Source organism: Nesoenas mayeri (assembly GCF_963082525.1).
Source record: "Nesoenas mayeri genome assembly, chromosome: 6".
In the NCBI taxonomy this organism is placed as follows: Eukaryota; Metazoa; Chordata; class Aves; order Columbiformes; family Columbidae; genus Nesoenas; species Nesoenas mayeri.
In genome coordinates, this window is record NC_137545.1 from 31,805,556 (window position 1) to 31,828,554 (window position 22,999).

A 22,999-nucleotide genomic window follows, 5' to 3' on the forward strand; every position below is an offset into this window, starting at 1 on the left:
TCCAGTGGATATTATGAATTCAGCAGCTACACAATAGGCCACCCTCAAAGCTCCCACTCTGCTAGGAATATAGAAATCCTACAAAGGAGGACCAACTGTGGGCTGGGAAATGCAGAAGGAACACAAGAGTCATCCTGATACTTCAGGCTCATCTCACTCTGCATCTCCAACACAGCACCCAGTTACGAGCACTCAGAGATGGGGCAGGGTGAATACAGCCAGCCCTTTCCTGGCCGTATCTTCCCAGTTTCTGTTATTCAGTGTGCAGACATCACGCTCTCCAGTCATGACCAATGCTCAAGTACTCCTGTTTCGTGTGTTCTCCTTTCAAGCTTTCTTATACTGTGGCAATAAGAAACACAATTTAAACATGCCTTGCTTCATTAATCACAGTCTTAACCTTCACCTGCCTGTTTCTCTTTGCAGAAAAGCTACCTTAGCTCTGTTTCAGTACCCATCTGAGTCCAACACCAGGGACACATGTCCTACTTGCCACTACCACCAGGACAGCAAGACTGCAGGAACATAGGAGAAAAATTCAAGTACTAATTCTACTGCCACACCACAGAGCTTCACTGTCACTTTGTCTCTTATGTTTTCCCTCCTTTAACAACCTGCCCCCAACTCCAGAGGGGTTCTTTGTCCCCTTCTTTCTCTTTCCCTACCTCTTTCTTGTGGGAAAGGCAAACACATGCCTTGGAGCCAAGCCTGCTGGAAGAAAATTTCAGTGCTCATTTACTATAAGAACATTTGGCAAAGCCCTACTCTTCCCAGACTTTTGAAGATTGTCTAATTTTACAGTGGTGACACTTCATAGCTAACAGGCACTAACAGAAACACTCCACACTTACAGTGGTTTCCACTCAAAAGAGAGGGATGTACATTTAATTCCTCCAACACTACAATCTAACTTAGAATCAAAGACACAAAACCAGCCAGCAAACACAAAATTGCTAATTACACTGTACGCACTTGGACTTCTCTTGCATAGACGTCATGCAGTTTGTTGGACCCTGCCTAATCTATGCCATGGTATAAACTTTGATTTTTAATATAAATTAATCAGTGAAAAAGTTACAGATTTCTAATGGAAAGCTGAAAAAATACATGCCCTGAGAAAACAATTTCTTCCTGTATTTCCACTTCTCTAGTGTGTGCTTGAAACACCCAGGACTATCTTAGTCACATCTGTCCAGCTCACAAAACTTCAGCCTCCCCTGCGTAAGTAAAATATACAGGCTTTTTCTGGTTTCAACCTGTTCTAAGTCAATTCGGACAAGTTTTATAGCTCTGTAAGAGCAGCTTTGTGTGTAATATTTACTTGAGTTTCAGATAACTAAGAAGAATGGTCCCAGGTAAGGGTGCTGAAGAGGGATGCAGAAGAGCCGGGTATGACTCCTGACCCCACCCAGCAGCTCCCTCAGATGCCCTCAGGTAAGTCGCTTCCTTCGCCACATTTCTGCAGTAAGAAACTTGGAGAAATCAAATCCCATTCCCACATGTGGCTACCCAGTGTCTACCACAGAACAGGGGAGAAGATGTGATTGGCAACCGTCCCATCAAAGCAGACTGTACCTTCGACACCGGTTGCAAGCATGGCACCAAACTAGGACAAGAGGAATTTCACTGCTCAGGTACTTTCTGTCTAGTTTCAGGAACACATAATAAATGCTTGGTAGGAAGCAAAGGGGAGAAAAAAATGTGGTTTTCCCAGCCTCTTTAGAAAGAAAAGAACCATATATTATTCCTATAAAAACAGCTAGTCATGTAAAATCTACAGTATTTCTCAAGCTTCTTAATGTTACCTAAAAAGTGGTCATTTAGGACACAGCAAACTAAAGAAAGCTAATTGGAAAATTTCCAGATCTTCTCAGATTGATAGGTACATTGATACAAGCACCAAATGCTGTAAAACCACAGACAAAAATTTCACTATCACAATTACAGGAATCTCAGAGTAGATATGGATAATGGGAGAAAGTAAAAAAAGTAACATGAAACACAGGAAAAAAAAAATCACAGATATTCTCTTACTTCTCATTACTCTCAGAGGAACGACTGAGCACTCCCTTCACAGATATTGAAGATTTATAGAAGTGGAAGAACCAAATGCAGTCTAAGGGCTTCCAGTAGGAGTTGTGCACAGGATACAATCCAGCAAGTTCACAGTCCCATTTGAATTTCATCCAGATGTTAGCAACAGAATAAAGGATTACAGAAAGAATAGAAAACAGCCTCTTGGTTAAAAGACAACTGAGATTCAAGCTTCCTAGGGACAACAGAAGTCAGATGCTCTACTTATGCAGAGGTGCCCTGTCATCTGAAGTAAGATTCATAGTGAGCTGAGGGATGGTGTGGTTTGGAGACAGGGTTGTTTATCCTAGGCTGCCAAGTGAAGACAGAGCTGCCAAACATATGGGGAAATTGCTGCTGGCATAATCAAGGGCTTCAGCTGAGACACCAAAACCTACACAGAGCTGTCTTCAAAGTCAGGCAGGAGACAAATTCCTGCTCCAAAGATGAAGAGGTGCACCACAAGAAACAAAACCACCAAGTTGCCAGAAACAGGAAAGACAAACCAGCTTTGTTAAGCTGTTTTTTAAACCGCCCAAGCCTAGGAACAGTTGAAAGGGGTCAAGGAGCAGTACAGCACACCACAATGGTCAGGGATCGAGGACATATAGGTGGGCAGACACCAGGGAGCACCTCATAGTCACAGTCTCAAAGACACAAACTCATGGTTGTGCCTGTGATCTCAGGCAAGGGTAGAATCCATGTTCACATAGGAAAGGCCACCAGCAGCAGAGCTCCTTGAAATAACAAGGGCCTGGTCAGTAACAGCAGTGATAGTTATGAACAGAGTCAGTCCTTAGCATGGGACAAAGCAAAAATATCCCCACAAACAGAGCTATAATTAAACCAGAAGCACACCCAGGCAGAGCTGGTCACTCAGCCTTCTCTACACTTCATTTAGGCAAATAAAGAATTGTTCCAGGAAAACTACAAACATTCAGACGGTTGTGACCCCATAAAAACTCAATTACGTAGGAGTTAACGTCAATACAAAACAGCTTTTTTTCATTTACTGTAAATCTCAGTGTTTAAAACTGGGTTCTCTGGCTGTAGAAAATTAGCCAAATTTGAACTTTAGACTTTTTAAAGGAGACAAAGGTTCTCTTTTGTCTTCTGTTGTAAACTGTTTCATCTCCTACCCAAGCAATTAGCTTCAAGGTGTCCTTTTCAGGTGTCATTGCCCAGTACTGTCTGCACCTTTCTTTGGAGGAGAAACCAGAACATCTGCAGTGAGATGCAACAGGACACCACTGAGCAGATTTTAAATGTAGCACAGTTTAAAGTGCACCAGTTTATTCACGCATGTTTTGAAACTGGATACATGCCTTTGCACCTGAGGGCTGAAATTCGGGGTTTTCATTTAGGTGTGACCCAGGCTCAAACTAAGTCCATCTTTAACTTTATGAGATATCTGTTGCTTATGCATCTCTACAGAAACACTCCCAATATCATCACAGGTCTTCTCAGATGTTAGTGGTTTTCTCTCATGGTTTAAGACTTTTGCTTGTTTGTTTTCTGAACTGTCTAGGACTGGCAATAAAGATGACTCCTGGACAACACTGTAAAGCAGAGATGGCCAGCCTTCCCAACCCTAACCAGCTGTACACCAAAATCCCCACATGGCCAAGAACCACAAGTCACATACCACAGATCTAGAGAGCTGAACAGAGGCCAAGAAAGCTTTACATGCAGGTGACGGCCAGTTACTCTGAAGTACCACTGAGAGACAGGGCTGGATTTGTGCCCCAGCCTGCTCTCAGTGACCCTCTGCCATCAACCTTAACCACCCTCCATTTGGAGTAATTTAGATCTGAGGCTGTGAGCCAACCCTATGTTGGTCATGAAACAAAATCATTACTTTAATAGCTCACAGTCCACATGTGGTTCTGGCACTACAAGCTGATTCCCTTGGGCAATGACTTTCAGGTTTTTGTGTTTTTTGGCTTTTTGCTTTGTTTTTTAAAGGAATGATTTTATTTCCTCACATTTATTAGCATTCATATCTACAGTACAGTACTTGTTTCCTCCACATTCCTCCTGGTGCAATTTCTGGAACCATCTTCATTGCTCCCATTTCTGTCTGTATTTGAAACCAGTTTCAACCAACCATGGTCAAACCACACCCCAAATGACTGCAGACCATGGAATATGCAACTGCATCAAGCTCTCTTGCTAAAGCAGTGGTTTGTAATATGGTTGCTGGCTGATTGTTTGTCTGAAAATCCCAATCCGCAAGAGACACTGAAATAGTGCTAAAAGGCAGGCTAGTTCCAAAAATGTTAGGCGATGTTTGTGCTGCAGACTTCTGGACAGTGCAGCTCTGTTGGCAGATGCAATCCCTGACCAAAGAAGGGATGCCAGGAGCAGCTCCTAATGTGAGGACAGCACTTTTACCAGTTTTGTGGACTGAAGGTATAGTTGTGTTAAGACACCACACTAATAAGTCTATACCTTGTCCTGTTGGATGAGCAAATCCTCCCAAGCTCCAGTAAAGATATCAATGTAGGAACTGCCATATGGATTAGCAAACTAAGATCACATTGAACTTGGGCTAGCAGGGCTCTGGCTCCAGTTTCCCAAGGAATGTGGGAAGGCAGGGGGGAAAGAGATCAGGAAAGACAAGTGTAATGAGTCAGTCTTTGGAAACCAAGCTAAGGATTTGACTCTAGTTACTTCATTTACAGGCTAGTTCCAGATCTGCAGCCAGCAAGCACTCATGGTTTTGAACTGGAGCAGACAAACTTGGGAGCCTGACACTGCTGAATGTCCCCAAGTCAACTTAACACAACAGCTAAGCTCACTCTCTTATCTTCCATCACAAATTCTTCCCCTGCCATTGCTGAAAATGCTGGTCTCCAGCTCAGGAGTCTTCTCAGCTTCCTTCTTCACCCTTGTGGAGAGCCCAGGCCAAAGACCTTTTCTTCCTCAATGCCACTGACCATCTCTCTGGGTCTATCCAGCAAAGAGGACTGCCTCCTGAGCTAGTCCACTTACCAACCACCATTCAATCAGTCACATCTGAAGTAAGTGTTTCAGGGCAGGGAGTAAAGCTACTTCATGATGACAAAAGGTCAGTTACTGAGTGGTGAAGAGTTCAAGTCAGGAAGGAACATGTGGACAGCAACTGAGAAGTGTCATCCAGCAAGTAGAAAACCCCAAACCAAGTCCTCACAATTTGGGTGAGTAACCACACTGGATGTGAATTGCTTTGTTGGCACTGGAACAGCGACTGTGTCTTTGTATCTGCCTTACTAGGAGTCAGCTATGACTGATGTCCACACCAGTGCAGACAGGGTAGAGAGACATCCATTAATGAAGTTACCCATTTGCTAAAGTAATCCATCACAAAAGTCAAGCATACAAGGGAAGTTTTATGTAACAGTGTTTGGCCAGACCATGATAAGCACAGAAAGAGGGTAAGGTGCAAGAGGTGTCTTTACTTACATTGCGTATAAGGTGATAAGGTGTAGGAAATAGTCTAAATTGCTTCAGGAGATGGCTACAGCACTGCGGCTGGCTCACAGTGCTCTGGAGTCAGTCACCTCCTCAGCCATGCTGTGAGTGTTCGGTCCAGAGATTTGGGCTGCCTCAAGGTCCCCTTCACATAACTCCTCAGGCTCACACAACATAATTCTATTAATAGGATTAATTTTCTGTCAGAGCCTTTAACTCGCACTTAGCTCCAGCTAAGGCAGGACAACTGAGGCCAGTATGGAATTCCCTGGCTTGAGTTGAGTAGACTGAAGTAGAGTTGCAGGACCCTCCTCTGGATTTAGAGAAGGGGTGGACATTACCTACACAACAGGTACCTGCTGGGAAGCTATATAGGCTCAAAAATCAAAAGTGGTTCCCACAGAAAAGTGATGCCGACAGGAGAAGAAAATTTGTCTTAAGCACTTTAATTTCTGCTTTTAAACAGACACTCATTTTTTTTATTTCAAAAGGTCAATGCATGAAGAATGTGCTTTTGCCACATTCATAATGAAAGAGACCAAATACCCTTCTGTGTAGAAGTTCCTAAACAGAAACCTCTAAGCGAAATGGAAGGTTATCTGTCACTTCAAATTAATTCTTTGTTCTGGAATTGCAAGACAAATCTTCATTTCTTCTTAACCCCAAGCAATGTCCCACTGACATGCCACCAAAAGAAATTAGACTCCCCAGTTCTGACCCCAGCTGCTTGAAAGGTGTCCAGCATCATCTTCTCCCCATATGTGTAGTTACCCTCAATGAACCCACAAGCTTCTCACAGCAGCTCTTATCCACATGGGAGCAGATCCCAGTCCCTTTTTCCTAACAAGGACAGTCAAGGGATTTTACCCTAAGAGACTTAGTATCAAGGTAGACTGCATGTCAAATGAATTTACGGTCAAGACCTGCGCTTGCTACCTGAAAGGCTCAATGCTGGGAGCAAGAGTGCAGCCAATGGACTCCAAAGCAACCTGCTGGAGTGGACCAGAATGGCTTTTAAAGTAGATATATTGCAAGATCAAGGAAAAAAAAAAAAATCATCTACATACAGAGAGCCAAGAAATTTTTCAAGAAACTCAGAGCATCTCAGTGTAAAGTGGAAGATGAATTGCTCGGGACCTTAAATAAATGAGGTGAGGATGCTTCTGGGAAGGCGGTCCCTTCCCAGATCTGCCCCACTGCAAGGCTCCTGCCAGCCTCATCCCTGCTTTGTTCCTCCAGGCCTGTCCAGCCTCATGCTCTCCAGGGTGAATTCTGCAAGGACATATCCCACCTTCCCCCTTGGGGGATAACAGGCAGATGCAGAAGATATTGAAGAACTGGTGGCCTGCCAAGGAAACAGGTCAGAACTGTGTCAAGATGGCAAAGGAGACAACTTACAACAGTAAGCAGGAGAAAGCCTAAAACAATATGGTCTATCTGCAAAGGCAGTAACAATCTTAATTTGCACAGGAAAGCACAGATTGCTCTGGTCACACAGGGTTTTTTTAAACTCATGATACTAGGTAAAGACTTGCCTTAATTTTGCCCTGCCAAGGTAAAAAAAACAGGTACTGCCTCATGTATGCTAAAATATTTGGTTTTCAGCTGCTTTTCACTACAGAAAATCTTTTACTTTGAAAGATGAAATAATTGTGTTTCACAGGAATGTTCACCTCCATCTCACCCCGATATGCCCTGTATCACCTCCTGGGGTCTGCTGTATTTGGATGAATAAACTGGGAAGACAGTCACAAACCTCAAGCATGTCTTGATCCTGGGAGACAGCACAGTGCCAGCCTATGTGACAGGAAACATCTGGCTCCTTGGGTAGAGCCTGCAGCATTTGGCTGATCTTTCTAAGGGGGCTCCATGGGTCTACTAGCTAGCAACACAGCTCCAGCAGCCAGCTGCACCTGAGGTCCAAGGGAGTCCAGAGCTCTGCTTCGTAAAAGCATTGAGAGAAATTCAACCAAAGAGACACCAGAATGAGCTTCACACTCAGTGCACAAAGCTTAAAGAGCTGGAACAGTGTCCTGAAGCAGGAAAGGGTCTCAGTAACAGGGCAAACAGCCTTCAGCATCTTGCTAAGCCCTTGTTTAAAACCTGGCAGAAGATAAACAGTAAGTTTTAGCACAGTCTGTGCCTGGAGAGGTCTGATTCCCCTGGGACACACACAGGAGGTGCTGCAAAGTGACAGCCAAACTCCAGCCACAGATGTGGCCGCACAAATTCTGCCAAAGCCGGGGAAAAAGCCTAGAGAAACACCCAGTGTTTTTTTATCCAGGAGTTAACGTTAGCCTGCTAGGTCAGTTACAGAGAACCTTGCTGCACTGAACCCCAGCAACTTGTCAAGTTATAAACTGAGCAAAGCCACATCACCCAGCCACTGGGAGCGATGCCACACTCTGCCCAGATCATCCAGGAGCCCTTGGATACCTGCTCACTCCTCCTCTGGCAACATCCTCCAGCAGCACTTGGGAACTGGCAATATTAAGAGCCCTCTCCAACTCCAAGTTTGCTAATCTGCTTAATTAATCTGGCTTCTAAGATGAAGGTAGGAGGCTGCCTGAAATCAAGCTGTACCTGGACACAGGTGCATGCTGTAATGCTGCCTTCAATCAACAGTTAAATCAGTGGTACTTCATTATTTCATATCAGTTGACAATCTGGTATATAAATGTGAAAAATAATCCTCTTTTCCTCCATCCCCCTCCCCACCTCTAGCCCTCTTTTTCTCATCCCACTGCCTTCCCAGTAAGGCAGAAGTATGTGATCAGATGTGTGTCTCATTAATTGTTCCCAGGAAACATGCCCTCCCTTCAGTGTAGTACAAACCCTACCTTGGTTGAGGTAGGTCAGGGTTTCCTCATGCAGTTTCACAGCAGGTGATGTGGCTGTGCAGAGGACGTACTGAAAGGGTGGCAGTTTGGCATCATTCTCAGGCGACAGCTGCGGCTCTTCCTGCTTGAAGATCGGCAGTGCGAGGACATCTCTGCAACATGTAATTCACACACATTCAGTCACAAAGACTTTACAGAACATCCTAGCCTCAATCTGCACTTCGTTGTCATGCTCTGAGAGAATGGAGATGGTCTTCGGAAAAACACCGAGTTATGATGGCTAGAAAAGAAGACAGAATTTGGCCTGTATAATGTAACAAGCCAACTTCTGCCTCTAGGATGTCAGCACTGGATAGAAAACAACACAGCATTAGCAAAACAGAATATTTCTGAGAATTCATGTTTTTAAAATGTAAATCAGATTTACTTTTCCATTAAGCAGTCTTACTGATGAGGAAACAAATCATCAAAAATAGATTCTTCATCCTTGTGGAAGCACATTCTTTTAAGAGTTCTTGGGTTCTCAGACAAAAGACTTTCAGGGAAAAAAAAAAGGGGGGGGGGGGCAAAACAGGGCACTTTATCTTGATAGTTGAATGTCAAACTATAAAATGCCTACAAGTAGCAGCCAAGGGTGAAGAGCAGACAGGTTTGGTGTAAAAAGGAGACATTCAGGTAAATGATGGCAAGAACTGCTGGATTAATTCACTCATAACATCTCCTTGCACTCTAATAAACCTCATCCCAAGGATTCACATAGCTCTTAAGCCAGCATTGGGCTACCTTCATAAATGCACACAGGTTCTCGGGAGCAGCTTCACCAGGACCTACACACAGTCCCAGCTGTCACACCTTTACAAGATGTTTGTGCTGACCTGCCTGCTGGTTTAGTGTCAGACTGATCCCAACCCACACTAATCCCCAAGCAGAACAGGCATTAGCACGACTGAGAACACAGCAGAATGATTAGTACAAAATGAGACACCAGGAACAAGCATCCTTATCACAGTAGGTCTGATACTGAAGAACCACATTAGCCTTCGCCATGTCACTAACATTTCTGATCATTGTGTCCACCTACTTAAGACATTAAAATCCTTCCAAATTAGGAGGATTATATTGAACACAGAGACAATTCATAACAAGAAGTGATTATTTTTTTCCTCCTCCATTTCCTCCAGATGTGTGAAGACTCAAGATCACCATTACCAAGGCTGCAGTTCTGCTGCTTTCAGTAACCCTGTGGCACAAAAAAGCTTTAAGAAAAACTCTTCAGGAACCTGCCAGCATGTACAGGCATGCTCCCTACGGAAAGAGCATTCAGAATTTTTTCCTTGCTTGTTCAGTTAATGATCCACCCTATGTTCACTCATGGCACCGACAACCTTGAAGGCTACCCAGGTCATGAGTGAAACAGTGCAGCAGTTTATAGCAAACTGCTGAAGTGCATGCTTGAAACACGGATACTCCCTATTTATGGCAAAATAAAGCCAGAGAGAGCAAACTCTGCCACTTCAGATAAAGACAGGACAAAAGAAACACCCATCTGTGTTTCCATTCTCTGTTCCAACCCCACCCCCTTCATATTATCACCAACTTGAAGACTTCTAGCCCTGTTTGCTTACTGGCATTAGTGACACAATCACAGCTCTTGCTTAACTGTAGCCATAAAGAGGATGTATTTTTTTTTCCTTAGTGATGATGATTTACTACAGCAACGAAGTGACAGAAATGCCTGCAGTAGATTTCTGAAATAGATAGCATTGCTCCACACACGCAGAGGATCTGATACTGCTCCACAGAGCCATCTCACTCACCCCAGATGCCAACACTTGCTCTTAACATGCTTTTCAGCACAATGCTATTGGAATGTGTGTTGCTTTACAGTTGAGAACAGGTTAAAAACTCTAAAGCCTGAAAGCTCCTGAAGTTCTGCAGAGAAGACTGCACAAAATCTGGCCCAGGTTTAACACTTAAGGGGGAGGAATTTGTACACCTACTCAGCTGAAACAGTTGAGAAATTTAGGCAAGAGGAAGTGGAAATTCAAATATCGTATTTCACATCAGGCTCTTAACACCTCTACACTTGCTGCAGCAGCTGTCTGATCACTGAAGACTACAAGCACTGAGGAATCCATGATTTATTTTCTGGAAAGCTTTGTCCTATTAAAGCACTGATGAAGCAACACAAGTTAATCAGTTTTATTCCTACAGTATTTGAACTAATAGCAAGTTCCATCCGTGGCTTTGGATCAAGCCCTTCTAAAACATTTTGCCTTATTAAAAGCATTTGGATCTTAGAAGGACATGAGCGACAGATCAAGACTTATAAGAATTTCTAAGCTATATGTATATTAGCCATCACAATATCACAGTATTTGATCAATTCTCTTCATTCAAGAGTTGCAAATTAAGTTTTGGGAAGGGATAAAGTTATTTGAGAGTTCAGTCAGCTGGCAGAACAGAGAGTAAAATATATATCAGGTTTCCACAAAAACAAATGAAAATTTACAAGAATTTTGTGTAGTCTTGTCTTGCTGTAACTCCAAATACCAGTGAGGTACGGCAGAATTTACACACATGCCTCAGATACACAAAACGCCTTCGATCTCTGCAAGGTATAATAGACACAAACTTTTCATACAGCTGCTTCAAGGATTGTACAACTTCAGCTTCCTCTGCAAAGTCACTACAAGTGGGTATGGAGAGCCTCCAGAAAGGCACAGCTCCGCAGAAAAATGCCCCTCTAGAAATGCATGTCTTGACACACTCCCATGGAGAGTGAATTGGCCAGAATTAGAGTTCCCTACAAAAAAAACAAAACACCCAAGCATTTTATTCAACTGACCTTCCTGAAACACCTGAGGCCATTGCTGCCATAAAACTGATTTAAGGGCTTTTTGTCCCAGGTCAAAAACACTACAGTCACAGTGGCTGATACTCACTAAAGCTGAAGTTTGTTCCTCAAACACCAACAGGTTACCTAATCTGCCAGATCAGGTACCTTTAACCCCCCAGCTAGCATGAAGCCAGCAAAAATAAATTAATGCATTTTCTGGCCAATTAAAATTAATATGAACTGTGGGCTCAAGCCTGATGCAGAACTGATGATCTTGTAGCACTCACACTACAAATCCACGGAGTTAAGGAAGCAGCCTGAGGACCATAAATGCTCTCTAATATAGAGACAGTACACACAAGTACCAGTGCTGATGCTCTTCTGCTACAACCATTCTCATAATCCTAAATCAATCATATTTGCAAGCACGAAGCAAGAGAGAACAAGACTTTTGCCATATACATGGTTTTTAAACAGACTTGTCGGGATAGAAGGAGAAGGTGAAGAACCTTGTATGAAGAAGTGGAGAAGCTGCCAGAAAGCAAGAATCTCACAGTATTGTATCATTTGATAACAGCAAATTATTATTTGGTAAAAAAAAAAAATCCTTCGCAAATACACTGATAGGGAGCAGGAATAGTTAAGATTGCATGTCTCCTTGAATGGGAAGTATTATCTGTGTTTGAAGTGCTATGCCAGACAAACTCAATGTTCTCTCAACAGTAGTTATTTGGGGGTACATTTTGAAAGCAACGCTCTTGAGCCACTGCCAGGTTCTCCACTGCTGCTATTCAGCAAAATCACATTTCAGCTGGGCAGCAGCAATTGACACCAGCTGAGACCTCAGCTTTACATATGCAGAACAAAAATAATTCATAAGCACCCAACAGAAAGGAAACTCCCAAAGTTGTCTGCTTAGTTGTCTTTTGGAGGGAGGAAATACGGGTTTGTGCTACACGTTACAGACTATTGTTTAGCAGCTCTTGTGCTTAAATTAGGCACATTTAATTAAACACAACTGCGTAGAGGCAGGAAAAAGCTGGTTTAGACAAGTTCAGAAAGTGAAATTCTGAGCTTTTTACCCAACATCCCAAAAAGAAGAGAAAGAAATCCCATCCTGAGAAAACTGGATGCCCTGTTGGTTTGCCAACAGACGTTTTCCACGGACTTCTGACAGTGCTTTGCCACTGTCGCACCTTCTCCTTTTGAACTGTCCTACCCAAGCCCTTGAGAAGAGGGAAACCGTCAAAATCACAGTAAAACAAAACTGCAGATCGTTGCCTAACTCGGCTTTATTTAAAACAAAACAAAACAAACAAATAAAAACATCACAACCGGCCAACCAAAAGAAAACGCCCCCCAAAAAATGCCCACATCCCCCAGAAGGAGTTAGCCGCGCTAAGCTCGGGCGCCGCGGGGCAGCCCAGCGAGCTTTGGGCTTTGTGACCGGCGGACACAGCCTTTCTCACCCAACACCGTGCCGAGGGCACGCCCGGGTTCTCCCGCTGCCCGGGGCGGGCGGGGACTCACCGCAGGTAGCTGCCGGTCGAGTGTTGGTTGTAGTGCTCCGGCTGCGTGTGCCAAAACAGCATCTTGGAGGGGACCCGGCGCGGTCCCTGGGGTATCCGGGCGGCAAAAAGCGGCCAGCCGGGCTGCCCACCCCGAGGCGCGCCGGACACGGCTGCGGACAACTGGAACCGCGGCCCCGGCGGCTCCCGGCACTTTTATGGCTCAGCCCCGGCGGCCGCGGGTTGGCCGGGCCGGGCCGCCAGAACCGGGCGAGCCCTCCCCCGCCCCGCCCCGCCGCCACCCCCGGCCGCCGGGCGGGCAGGGGCCGGGGCAGCCTCGGGGCGGAGGGACGGCCCCCCCCGAGGGAAGGGCGGGGGCGGGAGGTGGTGTCGCCCCGGGAGCAGAGTTGGAGAGATGAAGGATGCACACGGAAACGCGCCGTGGGCAGCGCGGGCAGCTCGCACCCCGAGAGGCGGGGGCGGGACGCAGGGGGACCCCCCGCTCCGGACCGGTTCTGCTGGGACTTGCCCTCTGTCCTCCAAACTGCCCGTGTTTTTTGAAAGCGACTCCACTCACGTCGAACCGTGGGGGTGTCCTGGCAGCTCCGGCTGACATTGGTGAGGCTGGGTGTGAAATCACTGCTCAGGTTCCTCTAAAGTCTCTATTTCTTTAAGTGAAGGACAGCTGATTGTTTTAACTCTGCGCTGTCTCTTGCACCAGCCTGTGCTCCATGTTAAAGTGGCCTTTATGTCAGTGGAGTATTTTCCAGATGGAAGGGGAAAACAAAGTAATTTAACCAAGGACATGCAGGAACAAGAGGATGGTGTCAAGGACTAAACTTACCCCTAACCCGTCCAAAACCCTCCTGTCTTTCCTAACCCAACTCCCCTACTTGATAAGGAGAAATCTGTTCTTTTCCATTTCAAATTGCAGATCCTGATCCTCACCTTCAAGGCCATCCATACCCACCATTTTCCTAAGCCCACTGCTCTCAGAGCACCTTCCTGTCCCGTCAATCCTTCTCATGTTTGATAGTTTGGTGAGAGGGATTAAAAGGGTAGAGGGCCTCCTGTTTGGTCACATCCTATTGTCTATCCACCCACAGAAATGGAAACAGAACCTTAATTTCTCTGATTCATTAAAAACCTTCCAATCAGTTTTGCAGGAGAGGGCTTCCTACCCACGAGCTTCCTGGTCAAATTTCACTTGAGAAAAAGGCATTTTACTCTGGGTAGCTGTCAGCATATATTATTATGTATTGCCATATTTTGCAGCAGAGATAGCATAAATTCACTGTCAGATGAAATTTTTATTATCCTGCTATGATTATAGAATATCGACATTGTCATAGCACCTATAGATCATCATTTGGTCACGCCCAAGAGAGTTAGATGCAGTACAGGCATCGGCAGGTCATATCCTGATGTGTCATGAGGTGAAGAACAAGGTAACCTGAAGGGTAACCAAGTAGCTTCACAGAGGTGCTGGGAGTCTTGAAGTTTTCAAGATGCATTATTTATATCTGCTTGTTTCTGTTAATTTCAGACTAAGAAATAGCACAAATAAATGTGCCTTTAGGGTAGTTTCTTTTTCCTTTGTTACTATGCACTTAGACAAACTCCTGCTTCTTTCAAATGAAAATGACTGGAGTTATTGTGTCACTTTTTTATACTTTTAAAAATATTAAGCTTTGCTCACACAACATCTGAGCAGCAGCAGCTGCTGCTCAGACCTTGATTGAGCAAAGTCTATATTTAGCTCTTGGACACAAAAACAAGACAAAGTTTGCTGAGGTGTCCAAGGACTTCCCTAAACAATAAATATTCTTCCACAGTTTGAGTAGTTTGTTGCACCCACTGGAGAAACATGAAGTTCTATGTAAGAGTAAATGACCATGTTGTACAAAACAAAGGATCCCATCAAGTCGGGCATGTCAATATTTTCTGTACTATATTTCTAGAAAGTAAACATTTTGAAGGGAAAATGACCTTAAAACAATCCCATTTGTTTCCTCTCTGGCCTGTTGCTGAATGTAGAAAGTAAGGTGAGATCTGCTAATTAATTTTACAGAGACTCTGCCAGCAGTGCTGTCTTCTAAATCTTCATATCCCTCCCATCCCTTTCTTAGCCAAATCTCATTGAAAAAACCATCTTTGTTCTTTGTCTATCTCCCCTGAAAGAAATCTCAGCCCTCTTCTGGTCTAACCCCTGCTCCTCTTCCCCCAGCACGGAAGTTTGCATTGCAGCATCAAATACCCTCTCCTGATCTTCAAAACACACCACATCATACAGACCAAGTCCTCCTCTGCTCCCCTCTGGGGCTGCCTTCCTCACCCAGCGTCTGCTCCTCCGCTCTCCCTAACACAGCTTCTCAGTGAAAAAAACTTCACCACCACAGCTTTCTCACCCCAACCTCCCTTTGCTCTCCTACTCCTTCCCAGATGAAAGTCATCTCTTTCCCCCTGCTGTGCTGATTGCTCTTCATCTCTCTTTTTAGATGCCCTTTAGATGCTTGTTCAATTGGCCACAGTAAAATACTTTGCTCATATGATTAAAAGGGACTGAGTGAATATTTTGTTTGATGGATTTTTCTACTTGAGATAATGCTATGAAGTGACCTCAGGATACTTTTTGTGTAAAACAGTATTTTAAAAATAAGTATATTTTCCTGTGGATTTTTGTGCCTGGGCATAAAAGTACCATGCCAGTGAATTCAAGCTGGCATGAAGAGGAACAATATTTTTACTTCTAATGTTGTTGGTTTTTTAAAATGTCTTTTTAATTAAAAACAAACAAATAAACAAACAAAAACCCAACAAAACAAAAACTTTCAAGCATTAATATCCACACTTCCAATTTAAAATGTTATTGCCCCAAAAGTTCATTCTGCTAATTCATGGGTCATTACAATCCCTTTGGCTAAGCAATGAGTGGAAAACATATATGCACTTCATCTGATTTGCTGGAGAGTCAAGAGGTTTAGATCAGCTTCTCCACACTTAGAGTCAACCTAGTAGACTCTACATAGAAGCAAATGAGATACAGTCATGTATTCTGTTCCCTTTGTCTGCTGGAAAAAGAGTTTCCATAACCCAAGGGGCTAAAGGGCTCTGAGCATGGGAGCATTATAACGCTGCAGAGATGGCTACTTAAAAGCTTAGATCGGTAAAAGTAATTAAGCACTTAACTCTCACCAAATTCAAAGGAAACAAAGCATCTCTCTACCTTTATGAATTCCATCACAAACATCTGAATTGCTTCTGAAAATCTAAAAGGAGCTTCTACATCAGATAAGCAATTTTGTGTTCACAAAGCCCAAAATAAACCTAGTTCAAGGATCAAGGTTGAACATTATACTGTGTCGAAGAGCTTCCAAAAGCTGCTATTAGCTCATTATGGCATTAGTCAAGGTTATTCAGAAATCACTCCATCTCTCTTCTGATGCATGGGCCATGGAGTTACAGCTTGTCTGGATGAATTGCAGGGATCTGAAATGGGCTGCAGAGACTTGGGAAGACTTACTGAGGTGGTCACCCAAGCACTGAATATGCGTTAAGAAAAAAAAAATGAGCACGGTACCTTTGGTGTTGCCTCTGTGTGTATTTTAGTTCACAGGTTTCCAGCCTCTGACTTGTGGATCCTTGAGGGAACTCTATTTAAGTAGGCTCTGCAAGATAACCAAGAAAAGTGGCTGTACTGTGACTGGTTAGTTTGTTCTGCCTTCCCTGGAAGGCACTGAAGGCACCAGAAACTAGAAAGGACTGAAAACCCAAGGTTTGAATCAACTGTGATTTTCTGAATGGAGAAAGGAACAGCTCTTTTACAGTCTTTATTATTCTAAAAGCCGGAAAATCATTGTTTTGCCTTTGACAGGGTCTGGGACAGCTTCCATTGGCAAGTGCAGGCTCTCCCGGGTAGCCCACTGACTCCTGTAGTCTCCTCACCCACTCTGTGTAGGTCCACGTTTCAGATGGAAACCAGCCTAGATGGGTTCCCATTGCCTTCTACTGAACAGCACCACAGGGCATAGCTGGTGGCCAGCAGCTCAGGATAATGGCCACCACCAGGAGTATGAGTGTGCTCTTGCTGTTACAACTGAGAAGAAGGAACTGAAATGGAAAAACTGAGAATGAGCAAGGTCTTGAAAATGTAACTTATAGTGAAAGAAACAAGGAGCTTAGTTTGGTTTTATCCAGAGGAAGATTAACAGGTGACTCAGACATAGTCTATAAATACTCACATGGGAAATCAACATTTCATAACAAATGCTCCTAAACCTCCCAGCAAAGATACAAGAGCAAGAGAATAAACACCACAAAGTAATAAACTGAGGCTAAGAAGAGACTGCACAATTTAGCAAGGAAAGTAGTCAACCATAAGTACAACTTTCCTGAAGTTTGTGGTTAAAGCCCGCTTTCCCCATCCCCATTTCCTAGATGTAAATCATGATGAAATATAAAAAATAAAAACAAACAAACAAACAAACCCACAAACACCTAGAAAAGAAATAAATTCATTCAGGTCCTGTGGCCACTTTGACAGAAGAGAACAAAGATGCTCACCATGATCCTTTCTATCTTTATGATCTCTGACGTTTCCTTACCAAAGGTTTCCAGATTCTTTCCTATTACAGTCACCTCCTTGTTCTACCTTGTGTGTCTAAGGCGATGGATCCCCTTCGCCGACAGCCAAACTCCCAGCAATGCGCGTATGTCGTGATGTGCTGTCAACACAATCATCATGACACAATGAGAACCACATTAACTGAACTTAATAGCAAAACAAATATCAGGAAGAATACCACACAGACGGGCTTATTTATTCTCTTATTCAAGTCATTCATTAAAACCCTCACCATTTTCTTGCTTATCAGAGGTCACCATCAAATTTCCAGTTGCTACTGAATTTCCAGGCACAACCAAACACTGATGAATCCACAAGGTCTTTTTGCCACAGAAATTAAGCCTCATTTGTGAGGTTTCCCCAATGTCATATTAATCATTTTGACTGTCTTGATTTTATCAGCAGAATCAAATTTATTTTTCTTCCTGGTGAACATTTCTTTTAAAGTCATTTTGTTGTGGAAACAAAAAAAATATTTACACAATGAGGATGATCGATGATTGGGTGAGAAAATAAGCGCCTTTTAAATGCTCATTATACATGTGTTGGCATTGTCTGTCTCATTGTGGGCTGCAATTACGGGGACCAGCAATCACCGATGGAGCTCACACAGGAGCTGTGTTTACATTGCCGCAAGAGAGGCCTCTGCAGCTGACAGCACTAGCAGGAAAGCAGCACGACTTTAAAAAAAAGTACTTTTTGGCCAGCAGCAGACACTAACTCTGCAAACAGCTGTGCTTGGTACTTGCCCCATGGGTTAGTTACTGTCCCTCTGCCTGAGGTCACTGTGTGCTGCCTGCTCCGAGCAGCCTCGGTGGTCCTGGATGGAGCGGTGAGAATACATCGTGTTGTCACACAGGTGGAGCTGGCAGAGCAAGGGGGACCGTCACCACCGGGGGCTTTGTGGGGAGCAGCGGCCAGAGGTGAAGCATCGTCACCCAGGGCCAAAACTGGACCAGCTCTGCTCACAGCTCTGCTGAGGAAGCTTTGCTTTACAGCAAAAAAAACACAGTATACCCGGGACAAAAGTATCTGTGATGGCTGCATGTATCCCACATCCTCCCACCAGTCTGTTTGGCCAGCCTGTCCCAAACACTGGTGTCAGCGCAAACAGTGGGTGGAAAGTGAGGGATGGAGCAGCCGGGCGCCGGGCTGCAGCAGGGGCTGCTTAAACCAGCTTTGCCAGAGAGGTGGGTGTGTGGCAGTGCAAGAAGAGGTGCCAGGAGATGTCTAGTCCATAGATGCTACAGGCCAGGACTGTGTCCCTCTTTCCTCATGCAAAGTGAGTCTGAAAAGCCTGACAAGAGGCAGAAAGCACCCTCCGCAGATTTGCAGACAACACCACGTTAGGGGGGGTGGTTGGTATGCCAAGCACCAGTGCTTCAATCCAGCAGGACCTTGGAAAACTTGAAGGCAACAACCTCATGAAGTTTAGCAGAAATGTGTGAATTACTGCAGGGATCTGGAATAAGCCCAGACACCAGTTCGGGATGGAAAACGACTGGTTGAAGAGCAGCCCTACTGAGTACCCATGGGTTATCTGAGAAGCCAACTGAAATAGGAGACAACAGCTGCCTCTCACCACAAATGAGGCAAACCATTCCTCATAATGCAGGAGAACAAGGGAAGTTATTGTCCCTTCTGCTTGGTGCTGGTGAGACTGCATTTGTTTTAGCCTCCTGTTCAAGATTGAGGTAGAGAAGCTGGACAGGATCCATCAGGTGAACTGCTGAAATGCTCAGGGACTAGAGGCCTTCTGTGAGGAGACCTTGAGGGCATCAGGTTTGCTAAGTCTGATGATTATGAAGTTAAGGCTATATGTAACAGCAGCCTACAAGCTATGCAAGGCCAGTTAAAAAGATGATGGAGACCGACCCTTCTCAGTAGCAGCAGTGACTGAGGCAATGGCCACAAGCTGTGGCTTGGGGATTAGATTGAACACTAGGAAAAACATCTATGCCAGAAGTCTGGAACAGGTTACTAGACAGCCTGTGGCATCTCCATCCTTGGAGGCAGTCAAGAGTCAAGCAGGCAGAGCCATAGTTGACTCAATCCAGTGTAGGCTCCAGCCCTGTTTTGTAGCGGAGCTTAGATTAGAGACAACCAGAGGTCCCTTCTCACCAGCATTTCAATAAGTCTCTAGAATCCAGCTGCAAGGGATACTATGGTCCTGGCAGAGGTTTTACTGTGCTCCACAGTCCCATTCATGCTCAAGGCAATGTCCAGATCTCACTACACAGGTAATGCCCAAGCACAAGTGGAATGTCCACAGCTTCTGAAGGCACTAATGGTAAATGGTCCACATACTGCTCTACTACATGTACTCTCCTGCCCCATTGAGACTTCTAAGCAAAACCATCTGAAAAGTGGTTATTTTTAACTCTGGAGGAAAGGCATTGTAATTTGAACCTGGCAAAGCAACAGTGACAAGTAGAGACATCCTCCCCAATGCAAACTCCTCAAATGTGAAACGATCCCAGGGTAATAATTAGACACAGTCGAGCATGGAGAAAGATCTCTACTCCAGGGAATTTATCTGTTGTAGGACAGTACGAAGCATGAAGAAGTACATTACAGAGCTTTTCATGTCCCCTTAGACACTTTAGAGACAGTTTAAATCCCTTTAAAGGAAAACATTTTCAGGCCCTTCATGCACTCAAAATGCCTTTCAATAGTCCCTCAGAGAACTCTTTGTACCTTAGCAGAATCACAATTTACAGCTCACAAGACCTTTACAAATACTATGATTTGTAAAATCTCAAAATATGATAAAACAATGAACATTATTATTATAATATTTCGTCTTTGCTTCAAAACGCTCTTCCATCAGATGAGGTTTTTGTTATAGAAATGCTCTAATTAGATGATTCACGCTACAAACTCATAACCAAGAAGAAGAGAAACTGGAAAAGGGAGTGTGGTTTTCTTGTATTAGCTACGTATATTCTTACTATAATTTTTCCCAAATGGAATATTCATACATAAAAGCAATTTTGCAATCAGAGTAATTTGTACAATTATACTAATAACATGTTATTCCCTTAATTTTTATAAACCTAATTTAAGACTCTTTTTTATTGTGTTTGCACAACAATTCCTGAGACTAATAATTAAGCCTCCCAAATCCCCTGCAAGGTAACATAGAGGGAGGTGGAGTGAGTAGAGACTAATTTCTACTAACAAATGCATTTATTTTCTTGATATCCCTTTCTTCCCTCCCAATATCTCATATTTCCTCCTTGTAGAAAGTGTCACCTCTCATCTCTGCAAGTCCTGTGGGGCCAGTTAATACATTTGTATTAAGTTCATATGATAGCACACAACGTGGATGCACTCTACACATGCAACTATCCTATCACTGTTAGGTAGCAAGCTACTAGTCTTACCTTACAGGTGAGGAAACCAAAGTACACACTGACTTCCCATCACTGAGACAGTGGCAGATCTGTGAATAAATCCCGGAGTCATGAGTCCCACTCTATATCGTATGGCTCTCCTCAACAGCCATATGGTTTGACCAGAGAGAGAGCACCTCTTTCAAGGCAGAACATGCAATACTGAAGTGTGCAACTTCGTTTTCCAATTATACATACAGGGAAAAACTGAAGAATTGTTTGGCAAAAATTAGTGGAGTTACATAAATGTAAATGCTGTGTAGGTGGAAGGAGGATCAGACCCTTTATCTCTCCACAGCAGCGGTGGGTACATTGACTTGTCTTTACAGTAACATTAGTGAGATCAGTAGAAACTGGACACTTTTAGCTCATTCCCACACAACCAGGGCAGTTGTACTTGCAAGAGTTTAAGACACAGTTGTTTCCAAATTTTTAAAGACAAATCAGCTCCAATTTCAAATCTCTTTAATACAGAAACCACCTAACCACTGAGGTACCCTATGGTATTCATGAAGACTTCCCGGAGCAGAATGAGATGGCAGCCTGAGGGCATGAAATGTAATGAATATATCCTCAGATAAGACAATCCAAGTGACCGAAGTGCAGAACTGCTACATCCTCACTCCCAAACCAAGGCTTGTCAGTTTGTTTTCATAGTGAAATAACCAGCCTCGCTGCCAAACCCTCCTGGGGACCATTGCTTTACTTTTCCCATGATGTAGTTAGGCAAGGTCAGCGGCAGTTCAGATGCACAACATTCAGTACCACTAGCTATATCATGGCAAAAACTGCCTTTTTCTTGTCTCCTTTAGGTTTGATTGCAAAGTAAAGACAAACCTCAGACTTTCTGAGGATGTTTTCCTTTGTTCTACTTTAATCAGTCAGTGTCAATCAACCAACATTTAGTTTCAGCTTGAGGAAGGAAGACAGAAATAATTATGTCCTAAGACAGACATCTCATCAGCTCCTCCAAACCTATTAACCACCTCAGATAAATTGACAATCAATTAACTGAGATTAAAAAGTCTAACACACAAACCATCTCCTTTACAACCCTCTTTATTAATATCTTTAGAGCCAGGGTGACACAAAACTGCTATCCAACCTCTGCATATGTTCATATAAACGGAATGTTACCCTGTCCATAAAACAATTTTACTGGTTCAGCCCAGGACATGGGTTCCTCTGACACTGAAGTACCATGTGGACTTGTTCCATGCTGTCCCTCACCAGGAAACAGAATAAGCCACTCCTGACATGACTGTTCATAAGGCATCAGCTAAACAACTGTATTATCACAGAATAGTTAATGCTATAGGTTCAAGTTGCCCATTGTGAAATAAATTTGCAGTCCTGAAGTTATTCTAGGTGGATTAAAGATGTGAAAAATACACATACTAGTGTGAAATAGGAGGATAAGGTTGTTTTAGGAGGATAAGTTTTAGGTACTTACAAGGTGTAGGTCTGCCTTTCCTATTGACTTTATGTAAACTTGTGTTTAGGATAGGATGCATAGTGTCACGTGTGCCTTGGACTGTGCCAGAGAGATCCCACTTTCTATAAACACTGGAGATGAATCCTGCCAAACATCTGCTTTCATTTATCAAAACAACGTTAAGAAACTTGATCACAGTTTATAAATGTCTCTTGGGAAGGGTTTCTCGTAACACAAATAGAAGGGAGGCAGCAGCACTGAACGAGAAGCTGACCCTGTCTAGCAGGGTCCAGCTCGCAACACCTGGTGTGAGCAGTAGCAATCCCTGAGATTATTTTGTGAGGCAGCACTGTTATTTTTATTATGAATAAATAGAATAAACCAAAGTGACACAATCCACTTGGTAGTGTGAAGCTATCAGATTTATATCTAACCTTCATAGCTGGTTTTGAATAGTTTCCATTTATTTGGAGTGCCTAACATTTTGATTTTGTCATTATAGCCACCACATGTGCTTTCTTTTTCTCAAATACATAAAAAAAATTATTCTTGAGTTCTTCTACCTGCAGGTTTCTTTTTTTTACCTTTTCTAACCTTACCAGTGAGTGAAATTACATGGTTTTAATCCAGCAAATCCAAGCATGAACTGCACTGAAGAATGGTCTGGACCACTGGTGCCAGTGTTCAAGATGACCTGGAATTCATAGGGAATTCCAGAAGAAAACCCATATTGTGACAATATTTTCAGAACGGGAAGAATGGACTTCTTAAGTATCTTGCTAACTGCCCAGCTCTAAGGAATCAAACAGTAAATACCAGGACAAGGGGAGAT

General features: G+C 43.6%; 1 protein-coding gene across 1 annotated transcript in view; it reads right to left on the minus strand.

Annotated features, from left to right (window-relative positions):
• TFCP2L1 (transcription factor CP2 like 1) overlaps nt 1–12,797 on the minus strand; it is a gene marked incomplete at both ends in the record, with an annotated part of 30,786 nt that extends 17,989 nt beyond the window's left edge. The window contains 2 exons of the mRNA XM_080347018.1: nt 8,367–8,518; nt 12,736–12,797. Of these exons, the coding sequence (XP_080203144.1) occupies nt 8,367–8,518; nt 12,736–12,797 (214 nt within the window). The remainder of the gene's footprint in view (nt 1–8,366; nt 8,519–12,735) is intronic.
• Nucleotides 12,798–22,999: the final 10,202 nt, after the last annotated feature.